Source organism: Danio rerio, chromosome 24, assembly GCF_052040795.2.
Source record: "Danio rerio strain M-AB ecotype USA chromosome 24, GRCz13ab, whole genome shotgun sequence".
In the NCBI taxonomy this organism is placed as follows: Eukaryota; Metazoa; Chordata; class Actinopteri; order Cypriniformes; family Danionidae; genus Danio; species Danio rerio.
The window spans coordinates 20,528,943-20,548,481 of NC_141044.1; the positions used below are offsets into that span (position 1 = coordinate 20,528,943).

Genomic DNA, 19,539 nt, shown 5'->3' on the forward strand with positions numbered 1-19,539 from the left:
AAACAGTTAATCTGAATTAGATATTAATATGTGTCAGTCTCACCTCCTATTATAGCTGAATTTCTGTTAACTCCATCTGGTATGACTCTTTCCTCATTGAAGGGGAAATCAGCACCTATAGGAGATAACAACATTTTAACTTGACAAAGGTTGTTAAATAGGCTATGTGAAGACCTACAGTGGTGAAAATATAGCTTTTAATGTTTAAGCTTTTAATGCCTGTTATGGATCTAACTTCTCCACAAAGGCATTTTGAGTGTTGGTTCAGAGACGGAGTTTAGTTCAAAATTTACACGATAAAAAACATCTGTAAATTAACAGTTGTATAATATATTTTGTGATTTATGTTTTATTTTTTTTTAAAGATGTTGATCTTTCTTCTGACAACTTTTAACCTTTAAAGTTGGAAAAAGTGACTTTTATGAACATTTTTAATAGTTTAAAGTGATGTATTGTCTGGGTTGGTGTTGTATTTTATGCTGCAAATTGTAATAAGCTGCCAGTACAGTTTCTGTTGTTTTACACACTCATTTCTCCATAAAATATCTCTTAAACATTATTTTATTTCAAACAAGTAAAATGTCAATAAAAGTCACTTTGTTAAACTGTAAATTTAACAACATCAAAAGTCGACAGAGCAGAGATTAAGGTCCCATTATGAAATTCTCAATCGTAAATATAGGCAAAACACTAAATACGGAAACTGGTAATAAACAAATATTTTTTACAGTGTAGTTCCATACAGTGTTGTCTTTTAACACAAATCTCTGGTTCTGAATCATTTTTTATGGCACATTTGCACTGAACAGGGCTGCGTTTCCCAAAAGCATCGTAAGCCTAAGAAGTTCGTAGAAATGATCGTACGACTGATCTTAATATTACGGTCTGTTTCCCAAAAGCATCGTAACTTAAGTAGCACTTGAAAATCTTCGTGGATCTACGAGTGCTCTGGAGTAATCGTAAAGCCTTAAGTGCATCGTAAGGAGACAGAGTTATGAGGGCACCTGCTAGACAACCGGCAAATTGCACCTACAATTTACTTCTCTTCAAAGTCATTATTCATTTTATTTGTACGTATATCTCTATTCATTTATATTTTCTACACATTACACAATTCAATATACAAATAATAATAATTAATAATTAGGCTAAACTTTTCAAAAATAAATGTAAGAGCTTATTTATTTATTTATTTATTTACTTATTGATTTATTTTGATGTGAGATAAGCAATTTTTGATAAAGAAATTGATAAATAATTCTACTTAATTAAGGTTTCATATAAATATCGAAAATGATGCTGATGTCATTTCCGGCAAGGACTGTTAGAATTAGTTTTATGCGAGATTGGAGCAAGACAGTGTTTTTACAGTACGACATTTCCAGTTATTATTTTTTTAAACTGGCTCAAAAATATTTTTTTTTTTATGTTATTCGAGTTGAACATTCACACAAGTAGAAGAAGAATTATATGGATTGCTATAACATGTGCAACAATAACGAGCCATTCTATAGCGTGACATTTCAGCACTTAACAAACGGATAGCGACTCCTAAGTTGCACTTAAAGCTGGGCTACGTGCAATTGTGTTAAGTGCATTTTTGGGAAACGCACGTGAAACAATAACGAACGTTCGCAAAATGACTCGTAGAAAACGCTCTTAAGTGCTAAGATCAATCGTTATCGGGAAACGCAGCCCAGTATGTTTTGGTCAACGCAATCTCACAGCAATTCTTAACTTCTGATTTAGTGGCTAATTCGTATGAATTCGTATGATCTCATTCGTACAATTTAGTATGATTTTCTCATCACCCAATGACGGTTGGGGTTAGGGATGGGGTTGGGTGCCACGCCTCCTTTTTAAAATCGTACATTTTCGTACGACTGAACTCATACAAATTCGTACGAATTGACCACTAAACTGACAAGACGTAAAATAGTTACGTTTCTTCGTGAGATCAGGCTGGTTTTGGTACAGTATGCATTTATGTCTTATTCCGTTGTCAAATGTACAAAACAAAAAAAAAGCAAACCAAACTGTTCACTTAATTGTGAACCTTTCCGAAGGGTATCGAGCACATTAGAATGTGGAGCTATATTCGTAGCTGAATGCTATTGGTTTACAGAGAATCATTAGCAGCATGTGCTACAAGGTAGAACAACAAACCAGGAAGAGTCATTCTTAAATACACAGCCGAGGCACGACACCGTAATAATACTGGTGCGCAGCAATGAATGGGCTTGCCGTACACCACAGTGCTCGTAAAAAGCCAGCATGGACCTGGACAAGAATGTTTGCTGGGCTAACAATGCGGTATGAACAAAATTTTGTTTCATGGTATGACAAAGTTTATTGCACGGTAACAATATCTTCTTTCAAGATATTGTTTTTTAAAAAGTTACTAATTCCAGAAAATGTACAAAAAGGTTTTTTTTTTTTTTACAAATAAGCGAATGAATATTTAAGAAAAGTACTTGATTATTTTGTATTTTATTTTTACCCTACTAAATAAACATAATAGGCAAAATCTGACTTCAGATATACAATAAATTCCATTGTATGTCACTTTCCCAGCGTTATGTGGAGATACCTTGTTATTATAAACATTTCTCATTTAACATTTTCTCACAGATGTAAAATATATCCCAACAGGAAAATAAAACTTAAATATGAAAGTATAAATATGTAAACACTTTAAGGAAGTATAAGCAGTTTCTTTCCCTCAAATATACAAAAAATAAACAATTGCAATTCAAAGTGATCAGTTCTTGTTGAAAATATAGTTTCTTTTGCATCCCACTTATTTACATTGCACAGAATATATGGAATAAAAAATTATTTTACGGTACACAGTTCATTCCATGGTAATGATATATGTAGAGTCATACCGGCCAAACCTAATGTTAAGTATTAGAATGAATCTTATCAATATAATACATGTGGGACTTACTACATGACAAAAGTCTTGTCGCCTATCCAAGTTTTAGGAACAACAAATAATAACTTGAATTGTGGTTGACCATTTGGTATCAGAAGTGGCTTGTATAAAAGGCAAATACCTTTAGAAACTTTTTTTTTTAACCAAAATAAAATATGATCATGCCTTGATTTTTAATTATTTAATTAGGACAGTAAGGTCTGATTTTGCTTCGACAAATGTCTTGTCACTTAACAAGAAATAATGTACAGTACTATATAATATATAATAATATATATATATATATATATTATAATATATACAATAAGTCATGGTGCAGTGGAAAAAGAATTACTATTGTGTATAACTCCCATGACTTTGTAGGACTGCATCCATACATCTCTGCAATGACTCAAATAACTTATTAATAAAGTCATCTGGAATGGCAAAGAAAGCCTTCATGCAGGACTACCAGAGTTTAGGATTCTTTGGATTCATCTCAATGCCTCCTCCTTCATCTTACCCCAAACATGCTCAATAATGTTAATGTCTGATGACTGGGCTGGCCAATCCAGGAGCAGCTTGACCGTCTTTGCTTTCAGGAACTTTAAGGTGGAGGCTGAAGTATGAGAAGGAGCGCTATCCTGCTGAAGTATTTGCCCTCTCCTGTGGTTTATAATGTAACAGGCAGCAAGAATGTCTTGATACCTCAGGCTGTTGATGTTGCCATCCACTCTGCAGATCTCTCGCATGCCCTCATACTAAATAAAACCCCAAACCATGATTTTTTCTTCACCAAACTTGACTGATTTCTGACTGATTTAGACTGATCAACTAGAAGTCAAGTTGTTATTTGTTGCTCTTAAACCTGATGACAAGACTTTTGTCAGGTAGTGTAGACTGAAAACACTCTAATATAAAATCATTTTCTCTCCTCCAAAAATGTATTACATATACAAGTGGACTAACTTTAAGAAGCTCACGGTGTAGCTTTTCCTCCTGCCTAACATGTTTGTCAAATAAACAAACAAACATATTACGGTTTAATCTAATGCTGTTTTACCTGAGTCCAGAATATCGGTCCTTACAGGAGCTATTTTGCTCACTAACTGGCAATTGACCTTTTTAGAAAATTGCTGTGCAGAGTAACAGGAGGCCCGTTTATTTAGTTTGTCGAATCTAACATGTGCCACTTTCGTCCAGAATTTGTGTTTGATGTTAAATCAAATTGAAAGCAATGCCATAACTGCGGCAGTTCAGAGGCACATTATGGTTGTTTTCTATAAAAGGTGGGCAGATCTTGTTGGTCAGGTGAATGCTTCATTGTGAAGTTGACACAGCTAATAAACTAGTATTGGAAATGAAATGTCAAAGGGGTTTTGTGCCACTCCAGGGAAATAATGCTGGGTTCCATTTGTACTCGGCAAGGAGGTCTCAGCAAGAACTTTTAACTCATAGCTGCAAATCTATGCTGGAAACCGGGTCAGTGTTAGAATCAGGACAGGAGGACTTCAGTTCATTTTTAGAACTAAAAGATTTTTGTTTACATTATTATTTTGGATTTTTGTATCTGCAATGAAACAACAGTTAAAACAAATTCATCTTGTGATCCTTGGCTGCAAATCCCAAATGAGTTGCAATACACTATGCTTGTGAACACTATGCACTTATACACGTAACCATGGTGTTTGAGTTTAGTGTCGTCCCAAATGGAACACAATTTAATTATTTTTGTTTCTAATTGGAAATGTAAAACTTTTTCCATGTCAATGTTTAACCGCTGCCAATTTAGTGAACAGTACCTGTCATAAATACAACTGCATTCACCATTGGGAGGTAGCATAATCAATTGCTTTAGAGAATTTTGCTTGTGCAATCCAAAATAAATAATCCAACCATAGTGTCTACTGTCTAATATCTTCTTCCATTCCACTACGTGAGCAAAGCTGTAAAATTTGAGAGCATGAAGTGTCCAACATTCCACACTTCTTTTTATTGGCTGAATAAGTGCATCATCCGGGTATTTAAAGTGCACATACTTTTTAGAACTTTCCCTGTGACTGCACCACTCATACACCATAATTCTATTATACTACAAAATGACATAGAACAGTGCATAAGTATGTGATTTGGGACAACCTACTGTTTTATAATGAAGATATAAAGTTTTGTTTTGATTTTGCATGTTTACATTTGTACTCCAGACACACATTACTACTGGTCAAGTATTCCTATCATTAAACAGAGATACACAGTGGAGATCAAATTAAATTGTCCTGAATTTCGAGATCGCTGATTAGACCTGTTTTAAGTGATCTTACACTCTTAGAATAACAGGTAGGAAAGCTATCACTGCAGGGCACACTACACATTAGTTTTTAGTACCTACAGCAAATAGTCCATACCAGTACCACATTACAGGTACATTTTATTAACAGTACAAAAGTGTACCATTTTGTGTTATAAAATGCTATAGATCAGTCATGGAGAATAAAAACATGTAGCTACAAATGTAAATCGTATGAACAATCACTATTAAGTTTACTTCACTATTATGTGCCAGGTGAAAAAATAATAATTAAATGACTCAGTCTAATCTTCAAGAAAAGCCCACAGTTAGCTCTTCTCTTCTGTCATGTTTTTTGGCTGACTTTAGTTCGCTTTGCTTCTGTTTGCTTCTATTCTGGTCCATTCACTCACTCCCATCTTCTCAAGACTCTTTTGATCAGGCTCATTATCAGATTTACTCGTGGTTTAAAAAAATTAAAATATGTTTGACTGCCTCTTTTTCATTTTGAAAACACAAATATGATCTAGGTTGGGCATTATACCATTATTTATTTACACTGCTCACTGTGCATGAAACAATCACCACCAACCAACGAGAGTGATTGTAAACATAAGAAAGCTGATTGGCTGAAAATTTAGTTGAGGGCCAATAGATTTTTCCTTTAACTTGTGCATGGTGACTACCGTCATGTGTGTGCGCACACACAATCCACATAGACTTTGCTTATTCACCACACACAAGTTAATGTCACAGCCATATCACCCTGCAGCCCAAGACCGGTTACTCACTGAAGCTAAGCAGGGCTGAGCCTGGTCAGTACTTGGATGGGAGACCACTAGGGAACACAAGGTTGCTGTTGGAAGTGCTGTTAGTGAGCCCAGCAGGGGGCGCTCAACCTGTGGTCTGCATGAGTCCTAATGCCCCAGTAAAAGTGAAGGGGACACTACACTGTCAGTGGGCGCCGTCTTTCGGATGAGACGTAAAACCGAGGTCCTGACTCTCTGTGGTCATTAAAAATCCCATGGCACTTCTCGTGAGAGAGCAGGGTTGTAACCCCGGTGTCCTGGCCAAAGTTCCTCTATCGGCCCTTACAATCATGGCCTCCCAATCATCCCCATCAACCGAATTGGCTCTATCACTGTCTCTCCACTCCACCAATAGCTGGTGTGTGGTGAGCGCACTGGCGCCGATGTCCTGTGGCAGCCGTCGCATCATCCAAGTGGATGCTGCACACTGGTGGTGCTGTGGAGAGACCCCCCCCCTCATGATTGTGAAGCGCTTTGGGTGTACGGCCATACACAATAAATGCGCTATATAAATACACATTACATTACATTACAATGTCGGATCAATTAAAATAAATACTGGAACGCAAATATCTGACATTTTCCGGAACTCAAATTAAGCACTGCATTTTGTCATTTTGCAGATTTATTAACCGGGGTTAAGGTGCTCTTAGAAGAGATGGTACCCTAAAAGATACCGATTTACAGTACATATTTTTCTAAATCTAAAAACTGACGGTAGAAACTGGTACCCTTAAACATACCAGCGTCTTCCCTTTAGATCCAAATGTGTACTTTTGGAAAAATCCCACCACAGTGATTGCTCTCATACCTTTATTTCTGAGTATAAAAGTAGCATAGTATTTGAAATCTCTCTGAACGTTCTTTTTGAGTAAATTTCGGCAATTCGAAAGTGAAATTTTGAGAGAAATCATTTTAGCTCCTAATTACCTTTGAGCTACCACAGGTCCATGGTGACTACATACTTAATGGGTGTTTTCTGGAACTGGCATTGTTTGACGTGCAGTTTCTTACCCCTGATTAAGTTCTCATTCAGGGGGTCAGACTGTAGAGTGAAGTAGCAGTGCTGGTATACTGATGTATCTCACTGAGAGATTTTAAAGACTCAGTTGAGGGCACACATCATCTTTTTTTAAATTTTAGACACAATCTTAGCACCTAGTGGTAATTTCTTAATATATTTGACAATCCCTATTTAAAATATAGAACACAACCAGCATTTACCGACTTTGCAAGATGGTGAGCAATTCTAAACTGACTGAAACCCTCTGGCAGCAGGTTGTCCAGATAAAAGCCAAATGAAGCCATAGATATAGCAAGACGAGCTGATCAAAATCTGTGATTTCTAGAGTATTGCATCTTGACAAAGTCACTCATTCAGAAACATTCAAAATCCACAAGAGGACAGGATGATGCAGATGCTCAATGGTTGGTCAGTTGGGCGAAGACTTTAGCGGGGATCTGTGTCTTTATAGTTCACACATTTTAGCAGTAATATTTCTTCATGCAAATTTTATTGAATTGTTTTCCAATATTGAGCACTGTGCTTTCATCCAAAACGAGGGATTTGCTGAAGCACTAAAAAATTGCTATAACTAAACTTCCTTGATATTTGTATGATAAATATTACATTAGTTCTGAAAATATCAAGTGTTTATAAATTGTTGTCTAATTTTTATAATGAATGTAAACAAAATGTGTATGTGGATGAATTGCTTAAACACATTAAATATGTTAACCTGCATCCAGGTGCCATGGATCGGTTGCTGCAGACATGGGTGGGATGGTGAGGGGTGAAGCTCCGCAGTTTGATTCCACCAGTTTCCCCTGGTGCGAGACGGACACTGAACCGCGGGACCTGAGTGCCGCTTTCAGAGGAGCGATGCTGTTGAACTGGACTCTGGACAGGCAACCCACAAACCCCGGGGTGTTGTATTTTTCTATAAGCACTGGATCAATGTAACCGGTTTCTGTGGGAGGAAGAGATACAGATAGGGATCTAAAGTTAGACTGAGAGCAAGAGAATCATCATTTTGATGTTTGAAATGTCAGATGACCTGAAATACAAGATAGCTGCAGAAAACTGATCCAAGCTTTGTTCCGGCAAATGTATTACATTTCATTGGAATGAAGGGACAAGATCAATGCATGTTCATGTATAATGCTTACACACAAGAGATCTGCATTAGGGCAATCGAAAATAAAAGCTTGAGGGGATCTGGATCTGAACAAAGAATGAAGCTTTTCTAGTTGCAATACAAATGTTGGTTAAGTTTAATAAAGACAATTCTGATCCTGCTGGGTTTAAGAAATGCTATTTCTTTATGTGTTGCCAAACTGAATGTTTGGCCCTCCTGTCGTGTTCGCCTCCCGCCCCTTACTTTAGTCTTTCCAGTCAAAATCGACCGGTGGTTTTAACCTGCTCTTTAATTAGCACAAAAAACCAACACAAAAACCCTATTTTTATATTCTTTAGATGTCTCAAAGTAGTGTTTAACATGAATTTGTAGAATTAGATATAAAATAACTGCAGTGAAAATACAAATAGTGAGTGAGTTGGGATGGTGTACAGTATATCTGGATGTTTTCTGTCTAATGGAAGAATATAGTCTGGAAACCCATTCGTTTCTTATGGCGGTCACTTTTGACCGGTAACACCACTGGTGTAATAATATAAAAAATACATTGAAATAAGTTACCAAAATGAAATAAAATACCAAATACCTTAATTTTACATGTATGAAAATAAACTGCAAAGTACAGCAGCCACAAATATATCAACATAAAATACTGTATTTTGTATTTTAAAAATTCTACAAAACAATTAAAAAAAAAGAGCTTGACATTTCTTTGCAAATCTTCCATCAATTAGACCTATTCAATCAATCCCATCCCCATTAAACTGTGAAGTAAACAATATCTGATAGCAAATGTGGGCAGTAAAATTTCCATTATCTCTGTACATTGAATATTTCTACCTCTTAACATTTTAAAAAGGTGTTAAATAAAAAGTTAATAAATGCTTTGTTCACAGAATCTTTCTCTTCAATACTCAATGTAAAAACTGTATTAGGGTTTTTTGATTATTTAATATTTGTGTTTCATATGCTGTGACATCTTAAAACCTATTTCTTTCCTCTTTATTAACTATACAGTGGACCTACTGATCAAAAACTGGCATTTAAAATAGCCAATGAAGTGTTGTAGTATTCACTGTAGGGCTTCTTTTTTATGTAGCTCGTTTAACTACAAACATTTGGCATCAGCAATCCATCCAAAACTACTGTTATTTGTACAGTATACTATTTCTCCTAAGATTTTTTCAATTCTTCTTTAATGGAAGAGTCATGGAAATCCAACGCACCAATCAGAGGGGGCATTTATATGATGTCTTGATGTAGATTTCTAACAAAGTATTTTACAGTACTTTAAAAATACAAAACACTAAAGTACTTTGATACAAATTACAAAACCCTATTTTGTATTTAAAATATATATCTAAAATACATGTATCATACTGCCCATTTATTATTAACAAGGTTGACTAAAACACTCAAAATTCAATAAAAGAGGTGATCATCACTTTTATATGCTCAAATGCATGGTGTGGAGGATATCATAAGGCCTTGAGGCAATCAGATGTAAAGCACAATATTTAAGAGTGTCTTAAGTTGTTCATCGGTCAGATTTGACCAGAACATGACAGGAAGGTTAAAGAAATAGGTCATTTAAAAAAAATTAAATAAATGGAACAAACTTTTCAAGAATCAGTCAATTTAGTTCACAATAGTTCTCTCGGTTGTTTGCTCATGGTGTAATCTCATTCAGCAATGACTTATTTGCTTCTCTTGAAATAAAACAAAGTGCATATATTAAGACTTCAAATGCAAAAACCTCTAAGTGCCGTCTGAAAATGTCCTCTAAAACTTGCATTTTTCTTAACATCCTATGGTTATGTTCAGTTATTTCACTTTAAAGGCAATGAAAATGACCTATTCTTTGCACTAAGAGTAAAATTTCTTAAACTACACACACCAGCCTAAGAAAAATGCTGATTTTAGCAGAACATTTCAGATGGCACTTAGAGGTTTCTGCATCTAAATATTCTAATTAAATATGATTTATATAATATTACTAAAACAATTATATATTAAGCCTAAATAGAAATATTTAAAATCAACAAACACATGTAACATCATTAAACTTAAAGTTAAATTAAATAAAAAATGTTAAAAGCAAATTGGATATATTCATATAAGTATATAATGTAAAATAACACTGATTCCAGCTAAGTAGTAACAAATAAGCTTAAATCCAATTTCAGTAAAGACAACCAAAAGTATTAAAACAAAGGCTAATTCATAATGTTAACAATTACTATGATATTATAGAAATGATAATGCACACTTTGTTCCTAACATATGACTGCAGAGGGCTTGTCATATGCGTCTTTCACCACTTTTATCCTCCACAGGAGAAAGAAAGTGATACAGTTTTCTCTTTTCTCATTCCTTCTGGCGAACTGAAACTTCATGATAGCTTCAAAAAGCAGCAGAGATTTGCCTATTGAACGCTAAACAGACAGAAGAGTGAGTCACGAGTTAAAGACTAAACCTCTTCAATTCTGCGTCTGTAAAACCTCTTCAAAGCAGCTAAATTCAGCATTTTCTTTCCACAGCCAGAGGTAAAGCACACACCATCACACAAAAAACATACAATGGAGGAAAACAGAGAAGGCTTTCTTTGTTGTGCATCAAAAGCAGCTCAAAGTGTTGATGATTCTTTTGATTCAGCGTTTCACAGTTTTGCAGCAAGTATGCAAGAGATAAGAGCATATCAGTAGATCAAGGCTTGTTTGGCTTCAGGATTATATTGAAAATTAAATATTTTATTGTGCACTTCATATCCTGAAACTGATTTGGCCCGACAAACAAGATAACGTTGACTTCTATTAAAGTATAAAGTGTCATTTTTTCTTCTTAATTTTAAAATATAGATATATTTAAAATATTTTATAATTTATATTTTATAATATAGATTTTTAACTACAATATAAGACCCTGGAGCACAAAACCATATTTTCAAGACTATTTTTTTCTAACTAACTTACAATACTCAGCTGAAAAAAAGATTATTATTATTTTTTTCATTAATACATGGTTTGTTAGGAGGATAGAGCAATATCAAATACAACAACTCAAAAGTCTGGAGTTTAAGGGTTCACCTTTAAAATTGTCCATATTAAACTCTAAGCTTTGATAATTACTAATAAAATATAAGGTTTTGATCTATTTATAGAACAATTTAAAAATATAACTTCATATAACTATGAATATAAATCATACAGTTTGTTGTTGGGTAGTCCAACACTGTAAAGAATCATATGAACGTTTAGTCCTGACAGCATACGGCATATGTTTTTAGTTCATTGTAACTTATTTGTGGCGAGGGGGCGTGGCCGAGAGCCGTGGGAATGGAATGAGGCCGCCGTGTAAGTGGATGCACCTGCGGTGCGCACTGGCCTCGAATCCCACAGAAGGAGCTCTGGACTATTAAAGGAGGAACGATGGCAGAGGAAGCCGAGAGAGGACAGGGCCCGGGCATATATATATTTTTTTTTGCTTTCAGTTTGACGGCAGTCTCCTTGAGTCTCCTGCCGTCCCTGTTATTAATAAATAATTTAAACCTGCTTCGGTTTTCCGCCTCCTTCTTCCCGGCGGCCAAAGGGCCGTGAACATTTTTACAGTGGTGCCGAAACCCGGGAGAAGGAGGGACACGTTGTCCAGTTGCCCTCTCCGCTGAAAGGGGGCGAGTGTTCGGGAGTTAACCCGAGTGGGGGAGAAACCTGTTTGCCTGCCCAGAGTGCCGGGGCGGCCTGAGGCTGGCGGCATCTCTGGTCTCCTGCTCCACTCCTGCTTTGGTAGACGGATGCAGGCTACGGCATCATGGCGGATCGCAGCGACTCCACTGTAATAATGTTCACGGCCCTTTGGCCGCCGGGAAGAAGGAGGTGGATAACCGACGCAGGTTTAAATTATTTATTAATGACAGGGACGATAGCTCCTCACGGAGACTGCCGTCAAACTGAAAGCAAAAGTAAAAGTAAAATATGCCCGGGCCCGGTCCTCTCTCGGCTTCCTCTGCCATCGTTCCTCTTTTTATAGTCCAGAGCTCCTTCTGTGGGATTCGAGGCCGGTGCGCACCGCAGGTGCATCCACTTATGCGGCGGCCTCATTCCATTCCCACGGCTCTCGGCCACGCCCCCTCACCACATTATTAAACTAAGTTAATCATGTTCTAACTTAAGTTTTTAAGTTACACAAGCTGTTTTAAGGGGAGGCAGTGGCGCAGTAGGTAGTGCTGTCACCTCACAGCAAGAAGGTCGCTAGGTCGCTGGTTCGAACCTCGGCTCAGTTGGCATTTCTGTGTGGAGTTTGCATGTTCTCCCTGCCTTCCTGTGGGTTTCATCCGGGTGCTCTGGCTTCCCCCACAGTCCAAAGACATGAATTGGGTAGGCTAAATTGTCCGTAGTGTATGAGTGTGTGTGTAAATGTGTGTGTGGATGTTTCCCAGAAATAGGTTGTGGCTGGAAGGGCATCCGCTGCGTAAAAACTTGCTTGATAAGTTGGCGGTTCATTCCGCTGTGGCGACCCCGGATTAATAAAGGGACTAAGCTAAAAAGAAAATGAATGAATGAATGAATGAAGCTGTTTTAAGTCAGTTAAACATAATATAAGTTTAATGGACTCATAGGGCTCTATTTTGACGGTCCATGCGCAGAGCGAAAAATGCACGGCGCAAGCGCTTTCAGGGCGTGTCAGGACACGTTTTTGCTAATTTAAGGATGGGAAATCTGCCTTGCACCGCGGCGCATAGTCTAAAAGGGTTGAGTTTATTTTCTTAATGAGTTATAGGTGTGTTTTGAGAATAAACCAATTAGAGTCTCATCTCCCATTCCCTTTAAGAGCCAGCTGCATCGTGCCAAGAGCGCATTCGGTATTTACAGGACGCAAAGTAAGTCTAAGTGGAAAAAATGAGCATTTCACAAGCAAACAGTTAACAATTGACAGTATTTTTTACAGAAAACTGTTAAACAGAGCATCTACTGCGTGAGAATGAGAGATAATGGATCACTTTTACTTTCGCTCTTGGATAGGGAAACCTTTACGCACAGATATCAATTAGTCTATAAATAAATACTTTTGTTTGTTAAGCGCAAATATTCATTTCAAAACTATTTCTAAATTCAGTTCTAATTTACAGCAAACGAATAAATGAATAATAATAACAAAATGTGCTCAAAAACCTGAGTTATATCCTAAAACACATGCTGTGCCCCTTATGGTCTAAAACCTGACAGGTGGGCAAATCTAAGCTTATTTGTAATAAAACAAATATAAATATGGATATAATAAATAATACTGCTAATAATAATAACATTGTACAAAAGCAAATTGTTATGAATGAACTGAAAAAGCCTCCCGAGATGAAGAAGACATAAAAGCAGTGGTTTTTCATATTTATGTAGGCTAGAAAATAATATGTTTTGTAATATTTTAATCCTTTATATTTATATTCTATATCTATTCTTATTATATCCTATATATATCCTTAATATTTATTTTTTTTCATATGTAAAGATATTTGCCTATTGCTCTCTTGTGTGTATTAAGCAGTGCGTAAGCGAGTCGCAACTCTGCGCCGGAGTTTAGACCGGGTTAGTTTTGGTCTAATGAAAAATCTATTATAGTTTCTCAAAATAGCAACGTGCCAGCAGTGTGCCTCAGAACGCCTTACTATTTAGACCAGAACGCCTATGGGCGCACAAATGAGCGCTAATGCATTTGCTATTTAAACAGCATAGCGCAACGCCTCAAAACGACTCTTGCGCCAAGCTGAAACTACCAAAAGACTACTGCGCCACGCCTTGCGCCACACTGCACTGGGTATATGATAGGGCCCATAAGGTTAATGTGATTCAGTGTAAAAATTTAAGGCAACCAAGACATTTTTACAGTGCACAAATAATATTCAATACAAACTTCAAGTCTAAAAACTCATGAAAAGTGCAAGGCTTTCTTCATCAGTTTCAAAGCACTTCTCATGACGTCTGTTGTTGTTTGGAAACCATCAGCTATTCTCTCAGAGGTTGACAAACTGACAAACCATTGCTGCAGCTCTGATACAAGTTTTATATACGGAAGAAATGAATAATCACTGCAGTGTCTGGGTGCGCTGCATTTGTCAGATAATTAGAAAAAGTAACAATTTTACTTATTGTAAAGTAAATTCATACATTTTAATTTGTATAGGTACAATTTTTTAAAAGGAGGCAAGCTGCCAAACTCCACCTGTAAATCTTACCCTCACTGTGGATTATTATCCAGCACATGTTTTACACAGCGGATACCCTTTAGCTGCAACCCATCTCTGGGAAAACACAGAAATATTTAACTTGTGAAGTCTCAAACAGCCAAAACGGGATATTTCCCACCCTATTCAGAAAAACTAATGGCCTCCTCCTACATTTCAAGTCAATCTTGTATTCAGAAGAAGCATGGTAATTTGATGACTTGCTTTAAATACCAGTCTCCAGCTCAGCTACCCAATCAGATAGAACATGTGTTCATTTTCCACCAAAACACACCGTCTGATCTGCTTGAGTTTCAGAGATCTGCTTTTCAATGTGAAGCCACAGAGTTTAGAAACAACAGAAACACTACACTTCTGAATGATCTCATTCAATCCTGCTAATGACGGGAATATGAAATTAGAGAAGGTAGTTTTATCATCTGTTTGAAAAAATAGCATTAGAGCATGCTGAATTTTTATTACAAACTTAAAAATCTACTTTATAGTGCAAATATGTTCTGTGATTTAAACCTTCAGAATACAGATATGGATAAAACAGAATATAAAGGGATACACTGAAAAATGAAAATTCTCTTGTGGTTTTAAACCTTTATTAGTTGAACACAAGAGAAAATATTTTGAAGAATGCTGGCTGCTTAAACACATTGACTTCCATAGTAGGAAAGATATTACAATGATTGTCAACGGGTGCCAGCCACAAACATTCTTCAAAATATCTTTTATAGTGTTCAATGGAAAAAAAGAAACTCAAATAGGTTTTGAACAAGTGAAGGGTGAGTAAATTAACTCTCATGAACAACCCCATTAAGAGCTACTAAATATATGGTTCTGAGTGGGGAACTACATTTTCTTTAAAAAAAGTATTTGAAATTAATCTTTACATTATCCTAAAAACAAACAACAAACACTTTATGCAAAGCCAAAAAGCCTAATATCATAAACTGACAGGTTTATGAAATCCTCTTAAACCTGATTTGTATGAAACCTTTAAGCATTCATTCTGATGTTTGTGATATGAAATATAATACGCATTCTGCTGTATACTGGCTCCTCCGAGGCGTGAAACATGGCTGGAATATTTATGAGCATTGACTGGTTGTTGCCACTGCAGATTCAGGTGTAAGAGGCTCTGGAGATGCTCTTCATGATGCTCTAATTATTCGAGATGCGCTGCAGTATGTGCATTTACATTAACACTGCCTTTGTGTAAATTAAATTATTACAGGTTTTTTATGATCTCTTGAAGAATTGTTTACAGTGCTATCAGATTAGATCAAATCAGCCACAGTTCTGTTTTCTTTAGCCGACATTAACAAAGAGACTTCAGTTTCTTTGTTTCTCTGCAAATTTAAAGGAACACTCCACTAAAAATGTGTTAATTTTTAGCTTTGTGAATCCATTCAGCCGTACTCCCGGTCTGGCAGGAGCACCTTTAGCTTAGCTTGGCATAGATCTTTGAATAGGATTAGACTAGCATCTCATTCAAAAACGAGCAAGGAGTTTTGCTAATTTTCATTTTCAAAGCTTGACTGTGATGTACTAAGTGCACTCAAAGAGCTTAGAATTACCAAGAGGTGACACTAAATAGAACGTTCTACTGCAACAGTCCCATGATTCTGCTTTCAAAGTGAAAGCGACTGGCCTTTCATTGGATCTTATGGCTACCGCGATGACAAGCAGCTGCTTTGGTATTTATTGATTTATTTATTTAATTAAAACTTGCATTAAAGCTGAAATACAACCTGAAAGATGACAACACAACACTTAGCATCACAAGACTGATGATCATCAGCACTTTTATTATTTTACTGTCTTGTTTGAATAGTTTTACCATACTTGTTTTCTTAATATGGTCACTTATAGGTGAAAATACTTTAAATTACTTTAATTTAATAGTTTATGCACTGGCATAATACAAATGAATACTGACATATTAAATTAAATTAACATGACTTTCATAATGAGATATTGATAACAGACTGACCATACACTTTTTGGTGTAGTATTAGCTATATGTTATAATAGTAAATAGTATTTTTTCCAGTGTTGTCTGTTAAAGCAAGATTAATATTTTATGTAAAAAGCAAGAAGGTCGCTGGCTTGAGCCTTGGCTGGGTCAGTTGGCGTTTCTGTGTGGAGTTTGCATGTTCTCCCTGTGTTTCCGTGGGTTTCTTCTGGGTGCTCCATTTTCCCCCACAAATCCAAAGACGTGGTACAGGTGAATTGGGTAAGCTAAATTGGCCATAGTGTATGTGCGTGATTGTGTATGGATGTTTCCCAGTGATGGGTTACGGCTGAAAGGGCAACATAACCAGCATAAAACATATGCTGGAAAGGGTTTGTGGTTCATTCCGCTGTGGCGACTGCAGATTAATAAAGGGCTGAGCCGAAAAGAAAATGAATGAATAATAATAATAATAATAAAAGTCTGAGGCTCCAAAACTAATTTCACTGAACTAATGTTTAAAGCATAACACTGTGTAAAAATGCTCAATATTGCGTAACTATCAAAAGTAGGTACTTCTCTTTGATATCGGAGTGTCTTTAAAAGTGAGCATTAACTCAATATTAACCTGAACTTATTATTAACAATTCAAAGTAAAACTTCATATCATCATGGTCTCTATAAACACTAGATTCTGACAAATGAACAAATAAAGGCAAATGAATCCAGTCTGCCTGTTGGTCTTAAAGGGCACATGGTGCTTTTAGCGTGAGGCATGCAGGAGAATGAGATTGAGGCTAATGATATTCAAGGTCAAGAAGCGTCTGATGTGCTGGCGTGACCTGATGCCGATGTGTCTCCTCCACCCGCTCTCAACAAAAGAAACACCAGCGTATATGTGCTCTGAATGATAAAATGAGACTGGGAAACCAAGCCACCCACAGCTCACAAAATTAAAATAAACTTTTTTATTTGAAAGCAACTGTTAATAGTACTAATACTAAAAATAGTCTTCATTACTAAATATTTCATTATTTATTAGATAATTTATTATACATCTAGTTTACCAAACAAAGTAAATAAAGTATAATAACTATTTGGACTGTTGTATTTTTAATGACCAATATAAACCTATAAAACCTAGATCTATACAATTATACAATACAAATAAATATGCAGTACAATCAGTTATTTTTAGTTAAGTTTAAATCTTTGATTCATTTCATTCTTAATGACTCTTATTCCCTTCATTATCAGGGGTCACCACAGCAGAACGATCCACCAATGTTTTGTTACTCTCATTCACTCACATGCTCACTCACTTACTTTTGTCTTTTCATTTATATCTAATTCTCCTATAGTGCATGACTCTGGACTGTGGGGTAAACCAGAGCACCCAGAGGAAACCCACACAGACATGGAGAGAACATGAAAAATACAAACAGAGAAACCTCCTAGCCCAGCCGTGACAACAGTGCAAATGTGCTAACCGCTGAACACCGCCCAATAAATATACAAATATTTTCAAAAAAGTACATGAGTAGGGCGGGGCAGAGAGTAGAATGAGGCTGGTGGAGTTAGTGTTAGTGTCAGTCACCTGTGTGTGCCCCTGTCTCGAGTCACATGGAGGATCTTAAAACTAGGAGAAACATCTGTGGAAGACGAGAGAGGACCACACCTGGACACTTAATGTTTGTTTAACGCCACAGCAGAATTAACCTCCAACTTATCCAGCACATGTTTTACAGATGCCCTTCCAGCCGCAACCTAACACTGGGAAACACCCATGTACACTTGCATTCACACTCATACATTACGACCAATTTAGCTTATTCAGTTCACCTGTACTGCATGTCTTGACTGTGGGGGAAACAGGAGCACCCGCAGGAAACCCACGAGAACACAGGGAGAGCAGGCAAACTACATACAATACTCCTAGCCGAGGCTCGAACCAGCAACTTTCTTGCTGTGAGGCCAACGTGCTACCCACTGTGCCACCTTGATGCCCCTTATATATATTTAGGAATTTGAACTTATGAAGTGAATATTAAAAACTTACATTTCTAGCATAATTCTGGCTCTATCGTATTGTAATTTCCTCAACAGCAGACTGATGCTGCAGTGCACCACACTTGTAGCATCAGCTGAAGACACATTTCACAACCCAGTTCAGTGTAAAAAACAGCCGTGAGATCGGCTCAATGTGCTCCTGATCATACCTTAAAACTCAACAGAAGCAACTGATCCTGTAACAGTCAACACAACACAGTCCACCACTGCTATTTTGTGCTGAGAAGTGAAACTCAGATTTATGCAGTGCAAGTAAAATGATTTTAACAGCTCCTTTGTCTATGCGCGCCAGTGATACGTTATGAATAATTCAGAGACATTAAAGTAAACACAGTGATTCTGGTAGGGGCCATTATTGCGGGGGAGAGACAGAGAAAGAGGGGGCAAATGAGCATTTGAGGACCGTCTTTTGATGGATGGGTGGAGATGGAGAAAAGGGTGGGATGAAGACGTTTCGATGGTAACAGATGGAGAATGATGTGTGATGGAGTAAGGTGGATGTGCTGCACAATTGGCATGTTTCCGTCCACCTATGTTTATATGCATTTTGGAATATCACATTAAAAAGTGCTTAATGGAATATGTGCAAAGATTTGAAAAATTTGCATTAAAAAGTTTTGCACATAACTTAGTATAATTTTTTTTCTGATAAGAAAAAAGGGACATTGACAGAGACATTAACTAATAATAAATTCCAGCATGTGCATTCCAAATGTCATGTGATTTTGCTTTGACAGATCATGTGACAACAAAACTTTTTGGTACTGCATTAAGGGACAAACAGGAGGATATTCTCTGTCATCAAATGGGTTCAGAATTATTACTCTCGGAAATATCTTGAGCAGTTCCCAAAGAGTGATCTAACACCTCCAAAAAAAAAAAGGTCATGATGATAATCGTTTGTATAAGAAAAATGGCCCACTGTGGCTTTCATTTTCTGGAAGAGAAGAATTCCGTTTTTCTTTTTGGTATTTGGTGTCAGTATATCAGAAAGGTGGATTTTTCAACGTTTTATACCAGTGGTTCTCGACCACGTTCTTGGAGGACCACCAGCACTACACATTTTGCATGCCTCCTTTGTCTGCCACACCCTTTACAGTACAAGTCTTTTAATCTCTGCTAATGAGCTGATGATCTG

At 36.7% G+C, this 19,539-nt stretch overlaps 1 protein-coding gene across 2 annotated transcripts in view; it reads right to left on the reverse strand.

The window, feature by feature from the left end:
- Nucleotides 1–19,539, reverse strand: part of cntnap2a (contactin associated protein 2a) — a 743,992-nt gene that overhangs the window by 859 nt on the left and 723,594 nt on the right. For both annotated transcript variants that reach the window (XM_087308738.1, NM_001281991.1), the window contains 2 exon segments: nt 7,753–7,983; nt 44–115 (listed from right to left, as the gene is read on the reverse strand). In XM_087308738.1, the coding sequence (XP_087164864.1) occupies nt 44–115; nt 7,753–7,983 (303 nt within the window).